This window comes from Lonchura striata, chromosome 7 (assembly GCF_050655825.1).
Source record: "Lonchura striata isolate lonStrDom1 chromosome 7, ASM5065582v1, whole genome shotgun sequence".
In the NCBI taxonomy this organism is placed as follows: domain Eukaryota; kingdom Metazoa; phylum Chordata; class Aves; order Passeriformes; family Estrildidae; genus Lonchura; species Lonchura striata.
The window spans coordinates 16,000,173-16,017,730 of record NC_140709.1 but is presented as its reverse complement, the minus strand read 5'-3'; the positions used below and the strand labels follow the sequence as shown (position 1 = coordinate 16,017,730).

General features: G+C 57.1%; 2 protein-coding genes across 4 annotated transcripts; both read left to right on the top strand.

The window, feature by feature from the left end:
• Window positions 1-81: 81 nt before the first annotated feature.
• On the top strand, window positions 82-10,075 carry ATG9A (autophagy related 9A). Of its 2 annotated transcripts, XM_021526251.4 has the most exons (14): window positions 82-243; window positions 467-510; window positions 1,845-1,909; window positions 2,207-2,368; window positions 2,472-2,613; window positions 3,522-4,270; window positions 4,574-4,727; window positions 4,944-5,123; window positions 5,921-6,166; window positions 6,457-6,677; window positions 7,074-7,191; window positions 7,364-7,586; window positions 7,723-7,865; window positions 7,972-10,075. In XM_021526251.4, the coding sequence occupies exons 1-14, from the start codon at window positions 141-143 to the stop codon at window positions 7,975-7,977; spliced, it is 2,556 nt and encodes an 851-aa protein (XP_021381926.2). In that variant the 5' UTR covers window positions 82-140; the 3' UTR covers window positions 7,978-10,075. The 2 variants fall into 2 exon arrangements, with proteins under 2 accessions (XP_021381926.2, XP_085441132.1); XM_085585006.1 differs by lacking the exons at window positions 82-243; window positions 467-510 and adding an exon at window positions 527-567 and having other exon boundaries at window positions 1,838-1,909.
• A 131-nt stretch (window positions 10,076-10,206) lies between these two features.
• On the top strand, window positions 10,207-17,369 carry ABCB6 (ATP binding cassette subfamily B member 6 (LAN blood group)). Of its 2 annotated transcripts, none has more exons than XM_085585007.1 (20): window positions 10,207-10,455; window positions 11,289-11,820; window positions 12,368-12,505; window positions 12,785-12,974; window positions 13,182-13,274; window positions 13,529-13,721; window positions 13,808-13,929; window positions 14,012-14,121; window positions 14,202-14,267; window positions 14,409-14,534; window positions 14,623-14,699; window positions 14,805-14,868; window positions 14,965-15,050; window positions 15,140-15,197; window positions 15,364-15,468; window positions 15,939-16,113; window positions 16,397-16,509; window positions 16,619-16,713; window positions 16,893-16,961; window positions 17,051-17,369. In XM_085585007.1, the coding sequence occupies exons 2-20, from the start codon at window positions 11,305-11,307 to the stop codon at window positions 17,175-17,177; spliced, it is 2,523 nt and encodes an 840-aa protein (XP_085441133.1). In that variant the 5' UTR covers window positions 10,207-10,455; window positions 11,289-11,304; the 3' UTR covers window positions 17,178-17,369. The 2 variants fall into 2 exon arrangements, with proteins under 2 accessions (XP_085441133.1, XP_021381923.3); XM_021526248.3 differs by lacking the exon at window positions 10,207-10,455 and adding an exon at window positions 10,529-10,661.
• The last annotated feature ends 189 nt before the right edge of the window (window positions 17,370-17,558 follow it).

The window sequence follows — 17,558 nt, the reverse complement described above, 5'->3', positions numbered from 1 at the left end:
GCGGCTCGTCACATCCCGCGCGCCCGTTGGCCTCCGCGCCCCACCCGCTCAGCGCCGGGCGCCGTGCCCGCAGCCGCGGGCGGGGCCGAGCGGGCCGCGCCGCGCCGGTGGCGGCGGCGGCGGCGGCGCGGGGCCCCGCCATGGCCCACTTCGAGACGCAGTACCAGCGCCTGGAGAGCTCCTCCACCGAGTCTCCCCCCGGTGGCGGCGACCTGCTCGTCCACGTCCCGGAGGGCGCCAAGTGTGAGCGATGGCACCGGCACCGGGGGTTGGGCCTGGCCGGCGGCGGGGTGCGGAAGAGGCCGGGACGCAGGGGCGAGGCTGGACACCGAGGGGAGCCGGGGTGGCGGCTACGGGGCGGCTCTGGGGCCTGGGGGGCAGCGGGCGAAGGGGTGGGTTTTGCTGGTCACAACGCCAAGGGTGGGTGTGCTGAGGACCCCTCACCCTGTGCTGCTTCTTCCTTCAGCTCCGTGGCATCACATCGAGAACCTCGACCTTTTCTTCTCTCGCATATCCTTTTGTAGGGCGAGGGTCAGGCGGGATGTATCCCCTTCGTCCCGGCTCTAAGTACGGGGAAAACATGGAACTTTGTGTAACTTGGAGCTTGGGCAGTGTCAGCCATCCCTGCAGGATGCTACACAGGCTCAGAGGGGCTGACAGAACCCCCCATGCCTTGGGACTCTGTCACTTGACGCAGGGTCATACACGTGCTTCTAGGAATTCTTGGAAAAGTAACGATGGTAGTGTTGTCATTACAGTTAATGTGTTATATTCTTAACAGGATATTATTGCTAGCGTGGCATTTACAAGTAGTACAGGATTTCTGTAGGCAGAATCAGTGTAGTACAATTTTATAAGTAGCATAGAACAGAAGTTTATAGTATCTCTTAGTTTCTGGCTTCTAATCATCTGGACTCTTTACTGTTCTAGACATACCTTAACATCTGGTTTTGTGCATCAATATAAATATCGTAATGTAGACTCAAAAATCACATTAAAAAATTTGAGTAATTTGCCTAGTTCTCATTAGAAACAGATGACAAAGGGGGGAAATGCCTGGCTACTGAGTGTCCTGGGTGTCACTGTCCACAAGCAGCTGTGATACAAGTTCCCACTTAGGATTTGTAACTCCTTGATTTTGTGAATAGTTCTTTGGGTGCTGTTAATGCTTCTCTCTTCAATGATGGGGTCATCACCTCCGTTGGGTTGGCCAGGTGCCTGGGACCTTCAAGGACAGCACAGAAGAGAGTAATCAGCCTGGTGCCAAGGAATCTTGAGGCCCATAGGGAGGGAAAGCAGAAAGCCATTTGATTTATCTACTTGGTTCACAGGACTTTCAGTGCCTGATAACTGGGGAAAGGGTGACCCACTAACTGGTGACACCCTCACTGACAGAGAAGGGCTGCTTGCCTTATGAAATGGTGTTAGTTATGCTGACCACATTGCTGGGGGCAGGAGCAGATACCAGGTGGCACTAAATGCATTTTTGTCTGTCTCTATCTTGTCCTGCCCTACCCTGCCTTGCCCGATCCACTGTTATGCAGCCTGAGTGCAGGCTGAGTTTCTGCTCTGTGCTGAACAGACTCCCACTACGGATGTTGAGTGCAGGAAGAAAGGACCATGAACAAAGCCAAGTCCTTCTACCCCAGCTATGTTTTACCTGGGCAGAGTGTGTTTTTCTGCAGTGGGGAACCAACTTGCTGATGAGTAGAAGTGGGAGAGAATTTTTCTTGGTGGTGAAGGGAGACTTGGCTGAGGAGCTGTGGAAACCAGTGGGACAAAAGCCTCTTCATCCTTCATCTGAAAAGAGTCTCCATGCTGTTTTCCTTGACTGTAGCTTTCACGTCTATAACCTGCATCAGAAGAATGGCTTCACTTGCATGCTTATTGGAGAGATCTTTGAGCTCATGTAAGTGCAGGTTCCCCTGTGTTGTGGCTGTGACAGCTGCTGGGGGACCGCCACAGGCACTTGTCAAGACTTGCAGCTGTGTAGGTGGAAGGGCTCCTCTCATAATTGTCCTGTATCCCCTTCATCAGGGTTTTCCATGCCCCAGACCTGCATTTCACTTTGAGGAACTGTTGCTTGTGGGCGTTCCTGCTGCCATGGCTGTGGGATTGCATCTCCGTGGCATATGACCCTGGCTGCTGGCTGTTTTGTAGTGGAACAGAAGGGTGATTCTCTCACAACACTTCTCTTTTTTCACAGGCAGTTCATCTTTGTGGTGGCATTCACCACCTTTCTTATCAGCTGTGTTGATTATGACATCCTCTTTGCCAACAAAGCATTAAATCACAGCCAGCATCCCACTGAGCCCATTAAGGTGACTCTGCCAGATGCTTTCCTGCCTCCAAATGTCTGCAGTGCAAGGTAGGGGCAGTGGAGGGCATGTTAGCCACTGCTCTTGTTTTTATAAGTACTCAGGGCTCCTGTCTGGGCCTGCATCCCACTACTTGCCTCTTCTTGCTTGCAGAATCCAGGCAAACAGCTTCCTCATCTGCATCTTGGTGATAGCGGGAGTTTTCTGGATCCACCGACTCGTCAAATTTGTCTACAATATTTGCTGCTACTGGGAGATTCACTCTTTCTACATCAACGCCCTGAAGATCCCCATGGTAAGTCGCTGATCCAGGGGCTGCATGCGGGGCTGCCAAGGGTCATGGGAGGCATTTGCTGGCAGTTGCAACTTGCCTTCATGCCTCTCCTCAGTCAGACCGAGCATTCTTCCCTCTGCTCCATAACCACATGATCTCCTTTCAGCCTCTTTTCCAGCAGCCAGTTTATTCCGTGTTAACCTCTCTGTGCTCAGTCTGCCTCTCTGCCTGCTGGCGCATGCCTCTGCCATATGCCACCCAATATGCGTATTCTTCAGCGGTGGTCTTTTCTGTGATGTTTTCCACAGAGAAGGCATAAGTGAGGATATCCTCATACCTCCCTGGGATATGGACAGCCTCAGCTTCCTTGTTTACGTGGGAGGCTTGGAGCTACTTAGTTGTGAAGGTCACACAGGAGATCAGTGTGTCACAGATGGGGTTTGAAGCTTGTGTATACCTCCTAGTCCAAAGTCCCTGCTCTGATGAACATGAAAAGGCATTTGTGCATCCTTCGGAGGGAGAAAGTATCTTGAGAAAGGTGGGGTGAGCTGAAAGGCTTGGTTTGTTCCCAGTTTTCTCTGGGACACTGCTTAAGTCCCTTCCGTGTTTATTTCTCCCTGCTGACTCCAAATTACAGCTCTGGGAGGAATCATAGAAGCCTGGCCCTGTGTTCTTCAAGGAAGCTGGTGCATGAGTGGCTGGGAAACAGTCATCTGTGCTAATCTAGGGGGTAAAGGGCACAAAGGCAAGGTGTGGGGTTTGCCTGCTGCAGGCTGAAGTGGTGCCAGGAGGTGCCTCATGTCCTGGTGTTGCATGCACTTGTCAGCACCCCAAGGTGTATGCTGGGACCTGCTACTTCAATGGGCTGAGCCCGGCTTCTGTCCCTGGATACTTCTTGCTCCTAATCTTGCTGTTTGCCCACCTTCCAGTCCACCCTGCCCTACTACACCTGGCAGGAGGTGCAGGCCCGCATTGTGCAGATCCAGAAGGAGCACCAGATCTGTATCCACAAGAAGGAGCTGACAGAGCTGGACATCTACCACCGCATCCTCCGCTTCAAGAACTACATGGTGGCCATGGTGAACAAGTCACTGCTGCCCATCCGCTTCCGCCTGCCCCTGCTGGGAGACACCGTCTTCTACACGCGTGGGCTCAAGTACAACTTTGAGCTCATCTTCTTCTGGGGTCCTGGCTCCCTCTTTGAAAACGAGTGGAGCCTGAAGGCTGAATACAAGCGGGCCGGGAACCGCCTGGAGCTGGCTGAGAAGCTCAGCACTCGCATCCTCTGGATTGGCATTGCTAACTTCCTCCTCTGCCCCCTCATCCTCATCTGGCAGATCCTCTATGCTTTCTTCAGCTACACGGAGATCCTGAAGCGGGAGCCGGGCAGCCTGGGTGCCCGCTGCTGGTCTCTCTATGGCCGCTGTTACCTCCGTCACTTCAATGAGCTGGATCATGAACTGCACTCACGCCTCAGCAAGGGGTACAAGCCGGCTTCCAAGTACATGAACTGCTTTATCTCCCCGCTTCTCACCATCGTGGCCAAGAACGTGGCCTTCTTTGCTGGCTCCATCCTGGCTGTGCTCATCGCTCTCACCATCTATGATGAGGACGTGCTTGCGGTCGAGCACGTCCTGACCACGGTCACCCTGCTCGGGGTGGGCATCACAGTGTGCAGGTGAGGTGGGTCTGTGCTGTCCCCATGCTCCTGGCAGCACTGTAGGGAGCAGTGAGGCTGGCAGCAATTCATGTAAACATGCTCTTTGCTTGCAAATGGATGTGAATCTGTGTGAATGAGGGGCATGGCTGGGAAGAGAGAGGTAGTGATCCTGGATGCAGTGGTTGTATGGTGTGAGGGGCTGATCTGGTCAGAAGATTATAGGTAGAGCTGTGATATGGGCCAGTCACCCTGCCCTCCCAAGATGACATCTCCCATGAACTGAGGTGTAATGCTGTGATGTTTCCCTGTCCTGTCATGCAGGTCTTTCATCCCTGACCAGCACCTGGTCTTTTGCCCAGAGCAGCTGCTGCGAGTCATCCTGGCACACATCCACTACATGCCTGACCACTGGCAGGGCAATGCCCACCGCTACGAGACCAGGGACGAGTTTGCACAGCTCTTCCAGTACAAAGCGGTGAGCTTGGCTTAACTGTGAGGCTGGGGACTTACCCCTGTCACAGGATGGAGAAGGTGCTGGAGAGCTCAACAGCTCCTGGGCTGATAGAGGAACAAGGCAGCATCCTCAGAGATACCTGCCCCAAAAGATGGAGGGCTACCTCTGCAGTCTGTTTTGGCATTGTGGGTTTTTTGACCCTCAGGTTTGTGCTGAACCCATCATTTCTGTGCTCAGGTCTTCATCCTGGAAGAGCTCCTGAGTCCCATCATTACCCCTTTGATCCTCATCATCTGCCTACGGCCCAAGTCCTTGGACATTGTTGACTTCTTCCGTAACTTCACCGTGGAGGTGGTGGGCGTGGGTGACACCTGCTCCTTTGCCCAGATGGACGTGCGGCAGCACGGCCACCCTGCGGTAGGTCCTGTGCTGCCCACCAGCGTGTCTGGTCTTTTAGACCCACGAGAGGCCCGAACTCACCTTTCCTGGCAGCCCACAGCCCAGCCACCCACCTCTTGGTAGGGTGTCTGGGTTTGGCAACACAGGTCACCAGCTCCTGAAGGCTCCTGTGGCCCAGCTGTGATTACTGATTACTGACCAGATGCTTTGGGAATCAGGCTGTATCATTCTTTAGTGTCATTGCCTGTTTTCACAGCCAAGGGTTCTGTGTCCTCATAAGAGTGGAATGTGGACATTTAGAAAGTATGACCACTTCTCTCCTGCTTGTGCTCAGGAGAGAAGCAGTCTAGAGGAAATGGGAAGCATTTTCCATTATGAAGAATCTAAGATGGAGGGGAAAAGGGGTCCATCTTTTTTGTGTGCCTGGGAATTTAGGTTACTTGCCTTGGGAAAGACTTCTAGTAACACAGTCATGAACTAGGAAGGAAGTGAGCTTATTATGGCAGGAAGCTTTTAAGAAGAGTTATTTGTTGACTGTAATATTTCCTGTTTGTCTGACTGTTCCCAGCTCTCCAGTTCCCTTGCAGCAATTCATGTTCTGGGATGGAGGTGGAACAAACTATTTGTTGCTTCTTCCCCAGGCTGAGATGGCCAAATGAACGTGGGGACTTCTGGTGTAGCACCTGCTAAATAGGAAGCCATGGCCTTGCATGGGCTGGCTGTTGCATGCTTTGCCCAGACTGATGGCAGGAATCTCAGGGCTGGCAGGGTTGTAGAGCAGATCCTGTCTCTCATTACCTGTCTCTTGTCCACAGTGGATGTCAGCAGGAAAGACGGAGGCCTCCATTTACCAGCAGGCTGAGGATGGCAAAACGGAGCTGTCCCTCATGCACTTTGCCATCACCAACCCCAAGTGGCAGCCACCCCGCGAGAGCACAGCCTTCATCGGCTTCCTGAAGGAGCGGGTGCACCGGGACAGCAGCGTGGCACTGGCTCAGCAGGCTGTGCTCCCTGAAAACGCCCTCTTCAGCTCCATCCAGTCCCTGCAGTCGGAGTCAGAGGTGCCCAGGCTCAGGGCATGTGGGTTGTTCTTGGGGTGCTTGCTACATGCTGGCAAATTCATCGTCAGGCCCTCTGGGTAATTTTGCCCTTGCCTGGGATGTATCTGGGGATGAAAATGTGGTAGATCAGCACTATCTGGGACATTTCTGGGTTTCTAGAGAAGATAATAGGCGGTCCTAGAGCCCTGTGAGATGGGAGAGGGGCCAAGATAGCCCAGCTCTGTATGTCTGGTGAGATCAGTCCTCCAGCTCTACACAGCACAGTGGCTCTTTCTCTTTCAACTCTGCAGCCTCACAGCCTGATTGCCAATGTGATAGCAGGCTCCTCAGCACTGGGCTTCCACATGAGCCGGGACGGACAAGCTTCCCGCCATCTCTCAGAAGTGGCCTCAGCTCTGCGTTCCTTCTCCCCGCTCCAGTCTACTCAGCAGCCTTCCAGTGGCTTCCAGGCATCGGGAAGGGATGGAGAGGGGGCCCAGCCTCGTGGTGCCTGTGCCATGACAGCCTCTGGGTAAGCTGCTGGCTGGAGAAGGGCAGCCAGATTCCTTTACCCTTTGCCCAAATGCCATCCTGTTGTCCTAGATGCATGGTGGCATTTCTCTCTGCAGCCTGGGCTGCAAGGGACATTCACAAGCAGAGTTAGACTGAGGTCTAGGTGCTGGTGCCAGCTGCTAAGACTGGCCCCAAAGGATAGTGTTTGGGTCCTGTTGTTCTCCTGTAGGTACTACACTGTGTAGGGAAGAGGCAGTGCCGTAGCCGGGCTTGTGTATTTTGTGAGATGCTGGAGATGGGTGTCTTTGTACCCAGTTCAGGAGCAGATCTCTGTGAGCCTGACATTAGTGTGGCGAGGGGCTGGGCATTGTGGGGGCACCTGGACAGGAAACACTACTGGTGTGTTCTGTGGCAGTGCTGATGCAAGGACCGTGAGCTCGGGGAGCAGTGCCTGGGAGGGTCAACTGCAGAGCATGATCCTGTCGGAGTATGCCTCGACTGAGATGAGTCTTCATGCACTCTACATGCACGAGGTGAGCAGTTCAGAGCTGGGCTGGCCGGAGTGGCATGGAGCAGGGAAGGCAGGACTGGGTTGCCCTCTCTATTGGGATGAGAAAACCAGTGTGTATGCACTGCTGCGGAGAGGGTGTGTTTGGGCATCTGGTTACTCCCACACAGCTGAGTCACTCGTGTTTTGGCCTGCAGTTGCACAAGCAGCATGCCCAGCTGGAGCCCGAGCGGCACACTTGGCACCGACGAGAGAGTGATGAGAGTGGGGAGAGTGCCCACGAAGAGCTGGAGGCTCAGCGGGGTGGCCCCGTCCCCATTCCCCGCTCTGCCAGCTACCCCTTCTCCTCACCACGGCAGCCTGCCGAGGAGACAGCCACACTGCAGACTGGTTTCCAGCGGCGATACGGTGGCATCACAGGTAAGGGAGCCAGGGCAGAGGTCCGAGTTGAGGTCAGGTAACCAATGTCCTTTATGGACTGGCACAAGCAGCCTGCCTGCTACTCGACACTGGCAGCCCCACAGGTAGCTAATCTAATTTCTTGCCTCTCTTGCAGACCCAGGCACAGTGCACAGAGCCCCATCACATTTCTCCCGCCTTCCTCTGGGAGGCTGGGCCGAGGACGGGCAGTCAGCGAGGCACCCAGAGCCTGTGCCAGAGGAGAGCTCAGAGGACGAGCTTCCGCCACAGATTCACAAGGTAAGGGTGATGGCTGTGGCTGAGAGGGGCAAGGTGTACTCTGATGCCAGGCTGGGGTGCTGGCAGCTGGTCCCAGTAGGTGCCACATTCTCTCTCTGTCTTGCAGGTATAGCCTGGTAGACTGGGGATCTCATGGGGTTTGCAGATTGGGAGCCACCTGGACAGCAGGTTGTGGCATGGGCTTGATTCTTCTCCTGTACTGAGTGGACATTTTGTTGCCATCAATTGCTGAAGAGACAAAACTGCCAGGCCAGCATCTTTGCTGTGGCACCTTGTGTCTAGCCATGTGTCAAGTCAACGCCACTCTGACTTGTGGGGTGAATGCGTGTGTGAGTACATACCCGTGTCTGTGTTCACATCTGTGTCGTCCGTGTCGGAGGATCTCTGCAGAGCCTGTGGAAGCTGATGTGATGGGACTAGCAGTGAGGAGCTGCTGGTGGACTGGATTGGAGGTGGCAGCAGCAGCTGATCTTCAAAGGGATGGGAGATGGCATCAGCTCCATCCAGACGTGCGCCCAAAGCTGGGACCTGCTGTCAAAATGAGTGCAGGAGTTGTTGAGGGTGATCTGAGGGAGCTCAGCCTGCAGCACCACACTGCCCTGCCTGCAGCCCAGAGAAGGTGCCTAGGACCACGTTAGTCCTCCCAGAGAGGACCAGTGTTGTGCCTCTCAGCCCAGAGCAGGACAACAGTGGGGCAGTCACCCGCCCCTCTATCCCAGCACCCTGCAGAGGGATGGGCCCTGGTGGCTGCTGCTGGTATGAGTACAGGTGAGATAGAGAGCTGGTGGGAGCGGCTCTGGTTCAATCCAGGGATGCTACAGCTCTTCCCTGACTCATGACAGCTGGCCCATTCCCTGCATGCAAGAAGGGGTCATTGGAGTGATGCTTCTGTGCCAGGGCAGCAGTATCCTCCCCATGTATGGCACCTATGGGATGTGGGCTACTAGTGGGCCCTCCTGCAGTGTCAGAGACCCCACTGTGGAGCAGCACAGCATCTACTGGGAGTGCTCAAAGCCCAACCTGAAGGTCTTGTGCTCTGTGTGTTGGTTCCTTTTCTCCAGGCACAAAAAGGGCCTTTTTTTCCCATGCCCAGGTGCTGTATTGGTTCTGTCCTTCTGATGCAGCTGTTCCTGTGGAACTGGCTTTTCCTCTTCCCTGGCAAAGGCTTTGGCTCATCTCGAATCTTGCCCAGAGGTTGCCAGCTCTTTCTTTCTTCCTGAAACCTTCCTTTTGCTTACAAAGTGGTTTCAGCTGCTGTGGAGACCATGCCACTGTCTCATGCGTGGCAGAGCAAGGAGGGGCATCCTGAATCCGGAAGGGAGAGGCACACCTCAGTCCAGGCTTGGGATGGTGGTGGGGAATTAGGATCACAGCTGTGCAATGTGGCCTCAGACAAGACCTTCCCACCATCCTTCTGCTTTCTCTCTTTTCTCTTTGCAGCTTCTGGGGAATTGAATCCCAGCTAACTCCTGCCCACGACTTATTTTCCATTCATTCCCCTTGCTTCTGGTAGGGGCTGCTTGCTTTTGTCATGCGCTCTGCAAGCACTGCTCATCCTCCTCTGCTGTCTCTGGAGTCCAGGGCCATCCCTCTTCTCTTGCCAGGGTTATTGCCCTCTGCCCTTTGAGCCTGGGACAGCTCTAAGCCACCTGCTGCCAGCATTTCTGCACCCTGGTAACCTGGGCATGAGCAGGGCCTGGGGGCTTGCAAAAGGGCAGGCTCTTTGGGGTAGCAAAAGATGTATTATTGCTGTGGGGAGGGCTGGGCAGGGCTGGAGCTACAACTGCTCTGGGGTCTGTATGAGATCAGAGTGTTCTAAAGCAGAGCTCAGGGTGGAGATCAGCTCTTAATTGCTGGGGTCAGGGCTCTGTGTACCTGGGTGCTCTGGGCCTATGGGACACTGCGTCTGGGCTTCCTAATGGAGGTGCTGCTGGTCTGTACAGCTGAATGGCTGAAGGCAGTGCCCCGGGGCAGAGCAAAACTCTGTATCTTTCCCTGGGCTGGCAGGAAGGAGAGGCCAGGCATAGCAGGCCCAAGTCTTTGCCGCATGATTTGCTTGTGTCGTCAGTGTCCCATGTGCATGGCGAGCCACTCTTCCTCATCTCCTCCTGAGATGTGCGGGCACGGAGGTCCTGGGGAGTGCAGTATCATAACCCCGTGCTCCCGCTGTACAGCTGTATAGCCGTCTAATAAAGATGGGGTGTATCATCCCTGCCTGTGTCCGAGTCTCCCTTCGCTCTGTGGTACCGTGCAGCCCACCTGGGCCTGGCCTGCGATGGCAGCAGGAGGCTGGGAGGAGCCTGCCGCCTGCTCCGAGGCGCTGGGAGCTCCCAGGAGCGTAGTGACAGCCGCGGGAGGAGCAGGGGCTATATTTATCCCCGTGGGAACAGTGCCCCGTCCTGCCTGACCTCTGTGGCAGGAGGCCCCGCAGGGGCTCCGGGGCTATCGCGGCTCGGCCCGGCCGGGCTGGCGGCGGCGATAAGCGAGAGCGGGGCGTCTCACGGGGCCTCACAGCGGGGCGGAGACCCTCCGCGGCCACCGGCCCGGGAGCGCGGCACGGCACCGACCCGTCCCCGGCGCCGCAGGGCAGGTCCGTGCCGCCCGGGCTGGGCACCGCGGCCCGGGGAAGGGACACGGGCAGGGGCTGCGGTGCCGGCGCCGGGAAGGAGGCGGGCGGGCAGCAGCCGGCGGGGCGGGGAGCGGGGCGGGGCGGGGCGGAATGCGCTGGGGCCCGGCTGGCGGCGGCAGGCGGCGGCGCGGGACCCGGAGCGGGCCGAGGCCGGCGGCCCGGGGCAGGTGAGCGGGCGCGGCGGGGCCGGCAGGGCGGCCGGGCCGGCCGGGCGGCGGCGGGGCCGCGGCCGCTGTCCCGGGCCTGAGCGGCGCCGGCACCGCCCGGGCATTCGCCCGGCGCGGCCTCTGCCTCGCCCTCCGCGAGTTTTCTCTTGTGTGCCCGTCCTTGCCCTCGCCTCTCCGCTGCACGGCCCCGCGGTTCCCCGAGCATCCTCCACATTCCCCGCCCGCTCCCCACCTGTGCCTCGGCCGCTGCATCACCGCCCTTGCTCCCTCCCACTTGAGACTGTTCCCAGCTTCACTCTGCCTTGCTGTCCCTGCCGCTCCCGCTGGACATCCTCAGGGGCATCCTCAGGGGCCTGAGTGGCTCTGGTGGGCCCAGTCTAATGTTGTGCCCCCACCCAGGGCACACAGCAGGTATGGTGCTCATGCCCATCCCCATGCAAAGCTGGCCCTGCTTGCATGCACCGCTTTGTGTGTGCTGCATGCAGCGTGTCATGTGTCCATGTCCAGCGGTACTCGCCCCTGTGAAGGCCTTTGCTGCTTGGCCATGCCACCTCATGTGAGACCCTCTGTGCAGCTGGTACCAGAGCTCATCTTGAAACCTTGCCTCGGGCTCTCTTCTCTCCACAGCTGGTGACCTGCCAGGATGGCCGTGCTGGGGGGCTACTGTGAGGGCAACAACTCCATCACCCAGGCCTGGGTCCAGCAGGGCTTCCAGCCCTGCTTCTTCTTCACGTTGGTGCCATCTGTACTGTTGAGCGTCTGCCTGTTGCTGGGTGCCCTGCAGTATGCCTGCTACGCCCGCTTCAGCCGTGCCATGGAGCCCAAGTACATTCCCCGCTCTCGCCTCTACCGTGGCCAGGTCCTGCTGTCCCTGTTCCTGGCCCTGCAGCCCTTTGGTGGGCTGCTGTGGCAAGGAGTGGGGCTGAGGCAGCTCTATGGGTACATGTTGCTGCATGCCTGCCTCTGGGCCCTCAGCTGGGGCTGTGCCATTGCCCTCCTGCAGCTGGAACATACTCGGGTTCTGGCCCATGACCGAACACGGGGCCATGGCACCGTCCTCCTCCTCTTTTGGGCACTGGCCTTTGCTGCTGAGAACCTGACCCTGGTGTGCTGGAGGAGCCCTCTGTGGTGGTGGGCATTGGAGGATACCAACCAGAAGGTGGGCTGGGTGTCTGTGGCTAGGGAAGGGGAATGAGGCACTTTTGGAGGTGGGAGGGACTGCAGAATTTATGGTGTGGGGATGGAGTATGCATGTCATAATCTGCCATGCCCAGGGTGTATACAGTTCTGGGTTGCACCCACAGATCTGCCAGATATTTCAGTCCCAAGCCCAGTTGTCACACATCTCTCCATGCCCCCACCCAGCTCAGGTCTTGTTTCTACCCGGCCCAGACCCAGGTGCAGAAGTAGGGGTGTATCCCTGCTTCCCACAGCCCTTTGCCTCTGTGTACCCCTTAGGATAAGTGCACCTTGAGGTGCAGAGGGCATGGAGCCAGATGATATGGGGAGGAAGGATGAAGTCTGGGTGCGGCCTGTCTGAGGTGCTGTGCTCAACCAGGGACTCCCACTGAGCTGCATGGGGTGTCCCCTGGCACACTTCACCCCATCCCCATGCTCTGCTCTTTGTCTTTCTCAGATCATACCCATCCATGCTCAGGGTTTTGCTGAGGGCCAGCTGAGATGCTGAACTCTAATTCTCTGTTCAGGTGCAGTTTGGCTTCTGGCTGCTGCGTTACATCTGCACATTCATGCTCTTCATCCTGGGCATGAAAGCCCCGGGGCTACCCCACAAGCCCTACATGCTGCTAATCAATGAGGAGGAGCGGGACGTGGAGAATAGCCAGGTGAGTCCTGGGACTGAAGCAGTTTTAGGATATGGCCAGGAAGGAGCTGGGGATAAAATGGGAATACAGCTGCCCTGGGATCACGATCTTCATGAGATGTAGGAGGACAAGGTTTAGAGCTGTCCAGTCTCCCTGCTTGATGTCACTAGATTGCAGCCCTGTTTGGAGGATGGAGTGAGCACTCTGGAGGGGAACTGGTTTTCTCGGGGTGTTGTCCAGGACCATTGCCAGCTTGATTGGGGTGCCAAGGCAATGACTCCTTGGTCTGCTCTCCCCCAGCCACTCCTGACAGATGCCAGCAGGACCACCTCCACCTGGAAGGATTTCTGGAGGAAGCTGCGGCTGCTGGTGCCATACATGTGGCCGAGGGGCAACCACCTGCTGCAGGGGCTTGTGCTGTTCTGCATGGCACTCATGGGGCTGGAGCGGGCTATCAATGTCTTCGTCCCCATCTACTACAAGAATATTGGTGAGGCACCTGGAGTTTGGTGTGTGAGGCTCGCCACAGCCTCACCAAGTTCTGTGGGGTGTTGAGGTGACCTGGAGGGTTGCAGGGGTTTGGCAGGAGCAGAGTACAGGGGGTCAGGGTCCAGAACTGGGTGCTGGGGCTGTTTCCCACAGGCACCCTGGGATGCTCCCTGTCCCTCCATCCTGACCCTTGGCACACTTCCTACAGTGAATGAGCTGACAGTTGGTGCTCCCTGGCACACCCTGGCCTGGACTGTCTGCAGCTATGTGGGGCTGAAGTTCCTGCAAGGTGGAGGTGCTGGTAAGGACCATTGGGAAGGATGGAGCACTGATGACAGATGATATTGGGCACATCATACCAGTGCTGGGATGGCCAGGGAAGCCCATATGCCCCATCACTGCTGCTCTCTTGGAATCAGCAGCCTGGGCTGGTCCCAGGTTAGGGGGAGCGAGTGGGCTTCATCCCATATCCCCCTTTCCCAGCTGGACTTTTAGAAGTCTTCTGCAAGCCCCAGTGGAGCTGATCTTGGTTGACCTTTCCACATTGCCCTGCAGGCTCCACTGGCTTTGTGAGCAACCTGCGCACCTTCCTGTGGGTGTGGGTGCAGCAGTTCACCAACAGGCAGGTGCAGGTGCAGCTCTTTGCCCACCTGCACGGGCTGTCCCTGCGTTGGCACCTGGGGCGTCGCACTGGTGAGGTCCTGCGTAGCGTGGACCGAGGCACCAGCAGCATCAACAGCCTGCTCAGGTCAGTGTGCCCGTGGTGGGTGGGGGGGTTGGCTGGGCAGCCCCACCGAGCTGGGCTGATGTTCCATCTCTCCTCCTACCCCCCAGCTACATCATCTTCAGCATTGTCCCCACCATTGCGGATATTGTCATCAGCATAGTTTACTTCACCTCGGTCTTCAGCGCTTGGTTTGGCCTCATCATCTTCGTGTGTATGAGCCTGTACCTGAGTGAGTGAGAGGGCTCAAGGTGCAGGGCTGCCAGTCTGTGGGGTGGCAGGAGCCTTGCAATGCAGCTTCCTCCTGTCCACAGCTCTGACCATCTTCATCACTGAGTGGAGAACCAAGTACCGTCGGGACATGAACACACGGGACAATGAGGCCAAGTCCCGGGCCGTGGACTCGCTCCTCAATTTTGAGACGGTACTGTAGGAGTTGGGGGGGGTGGGGGGGGAGGGTCACTGAGGACTGCTTGGGTGCTGATACCAGCTCTGCTCCTGTAGGTGAAGTACTACAATGCAGAGAGCTATGAGGTGAACCGCTTTAATGATGCCATTGTCAAGTACCAGGTATGGGGTGCTCAGCACCTTTAGGGGCACCAAGGGGGAAGAAGCCAAACCTCACAGGCACCTTTAGGGATGATAGAGATCACCAGAGATCACTGTCTGGTTTGGAGGCAGCAGCATCTCACAGGACTTTGTCTCTTCCAGGTCTCAGAGTGGAAAGTCAGTGCCTCGCTGGGCCTCCTCAACCAGACCCAGAACCTGGTCATTGGCCTAGGGCTGCTGGCAGGGTCCCTGCTCTGTGCCTACTTCGTCACTGAAAAGAAGCTGCAGGTAAGGCTGGTGCCGGCCTGTGCACACTCCTGCTGAGGTGGAGCCGTGGGGCTGGTGGTTACAGACCCCTATACCCTGTCCCTTCCAGGTGGGGGATTTTGTCCTCTTTGGCACCTACATAATCCAGCTCTACACGCCACTCAACTGGTTCGGGACTTACTATAGGTAATGCTGGGAGGTGTGGAAGTGCGTGGTATCCCCCCTCTCCATGGGTGACTGGGTCAGTATGTGCTGCCCCAAACCCTTTTCTCTGGTCTTTGCCCTCTTCAGGATGATCCAGAATTCCTTTGTGGACATGGAAAATATGTTTGAGCTCTTCCATGAGGAGCAGGAGGTGGGTGCCACCGTTCCTGGACCTTGCTCCCTCACTGGGCCTGTGGTCCTGCCCTGGGGATTGGTTGGCTCTGAGCCTGAGCCTCTACTTTGACAGGTGAAAGATGTGGTGAACGCTGGTGACCTGCGCTTGGAGGCTGGACAGATTGAGTTTGAGAACGTGCACTTCAGCTACATGGATGGGTATGGGGTACTGGGCACAGGGTGGGACCTGCTATAGGGATGTGGGGCCATGGAGTGGCCCTGAGCCCCTCTCCATGCCCCTCTTCCAGGAAGGAAATCCTACAGGATGTCTCTTTCTCTGTGATGCCTGGGCAGACCCTGGCTCTGGTAAGAGTGGGACTGTGAGTTCACTGTGGGAGGGAAGGATGGGGGTAGAGAGGCTAGAAAATATGAAGGTGGGAAGAACAGCTCCCAGCAGGACCAGCCCTTTCCTGTCCAGCCCGTGGCCTCCAGCAACTGGGAATTTGCCATCTCTAAGTCCCTTTTTGTGTAGGTGGGACCTTCAGGCTCTGGAAAGAGCACCATCATCCGTCTGCTCTTCCGCTTCTACGATGTACAGGGTGGCTGCATCCGCATTGATGGGCAGGACATCTCCCAGGTGAGGGGGGAGGGCCTCCAAGGACCGGGGAGGACACACCAGCTCATCTGGGCCTTTGCAGCACTGCTCAGTGCAGGCACCCAGATATTTGCATGGGAAGAGCATTGAAAGGAGAAAGGAAAAGCAGTGCAGCATGCCCTGACTTCATGGCTGATCCCCAGGGTAGGGGTGAGCATGCAGCCCCCACAGCCCCTTTGCAGGCCAATGGCTGTGCCAGAAGTGGCAGAATGGCCTGACTCTGGGACCCCAGGCTGAAATGCTGGGTGCTGACCGGGGCTCCCTGGGAAGGACTAGGGCACTGTTAGGGCTCCCCACTGCAGAGTGGAGATGCAGCTGAGCCTGTGGTGCAGGGCGACCCTACAGCACACAGCTTGCAAGGAATGGGGCTCATGGCTGAGGGTAGGATTGGGTTTTGGAGGGATCTTTGAATTTGGTGTGGGTCTGCCTGAGCCCTCTCCCCTGCCTCCCAGGTGAAGCAGGCTTCGCTGCGTGCTCACATTGGGGTGGTGCCCCAGGACACCGTGCTTTTTAACGACACCATCGCCAACAATATCCGCTACGGACGGATCCTGGCCACTGACCAGGAGGTACAGGAGGCAGCCCGGGCTGCTGACATCCACGACCGTATCCTTTCTTTTCCTGATGGTGAGACCCCTGCAGTTGCTGCCATTCCATGGTCCCCTAAGACCTTCTAGTTGTCCTCACAGTTATCCTTGGGTGACATCTCCTATGGAGACACCTGCATGACTTTGTGTCTTGCTTTGCCTTTCTCTGCCGTCTTTCCAGGGCTACATCAGCCCCTGGACAAGGATAAGCTGAGGTTCCACCATGTGGCTCTGTGGTCACAGCAGGACCTCCCAGGGCAGTAGGTCCCCATCCCCATTTCAGAAGGCACCAGCACATCATGTTTCTGCTCTTGTGGCTGCAGGATACAACACCCAGGTGGGAGAGCGGGGGCTGAAGCTGAGCGGGGGCGAGAAGCAGCGCGTTGCCATCGCACGCACCATCCTGAAAGGTCCCCACATCATCCTGCTGGATGAGGTAACAGCAGTGGCCCCAGCCCAGCCTTACCCAGCTCTGCAGCAGCCCTATGCCTAGCAGCTGCCCACACGACCTCTATCCCTTCCTCATGTTGTGTCTCACCTTGCAGGCCACATCTGCACTTGACACAGAGACTGAGAGGAACATCCAGGCTTCCCTGGCCAAGGTCTGCGCCCACCGCACCACCATTGTTGTTGCACACAGGTAGGGACAAGGGGAAGGGGCTGATCCACGAGGTGCTGACCAGACCCCGCAAGAGGGGCACACAGACTTGCCCCCTGCTCAGGAGGTGAGAGCCCTTGGGGTTGCATCTCCTGGCACTGTGCAAACCCTCAGAAACCTTCTCCCACCCAAGTCAGGGTAACACCTGCTTTTCCCTGCAGGCTCTCCACTGTGGTAGGTGCAGACCAGATCCTGGTGCTTAAGGATGGGCACATTGTGGAGCGAGGGAGGTGAGCACAAGGGGAGGGCTGGGGGAGGGAATCTCCTCCCTGGCTCTGGGACCAGCCTGGGACCCTGCATCCCTCCACTCTCCCCACAGGCATGAGGAGCTCCTGCAGAAGGGTGGTGTGTACGCTGGCATGTGGCTGCAGCAGCAGACTGGGGACGAGGGCGAGAGCAAGGAGCAGCACACCGAGAAGCCCCAGAGCAGCAAGAAAGCATCATGAACATGACCAGGAGTTCTGCTGTGATACTGACTTGGGTCCAGGCCCCCACACTGCCTGGGAATCTTTTGCTGGCTGCAGGCAAAGGCCCTGTCTGCGCTAGAGCTGCGGGCTCTTGGTTGGACACTCCACTACATTTGTACATGTTTGTTTTGCTGTTGTGTAATTTCTTAAACCAAGTCCTTCCCAGATCCATACCTGTGTGCTCTGGGCAGGGTACGTGACTCTTGGTGGGGGCAGGCAGGGTTAGTGCCTGGGCACTTGGGTCAACTGGCAGCTCTGCCACAAGGTTGAGCTCCTTGGGCTTAGGTGGGCACGGGGTTGAGCAGGCTGTCAGCACCTCCATCCCCATTGGGGTGGAGCTTGGCAGGGAGCTGCACCCCA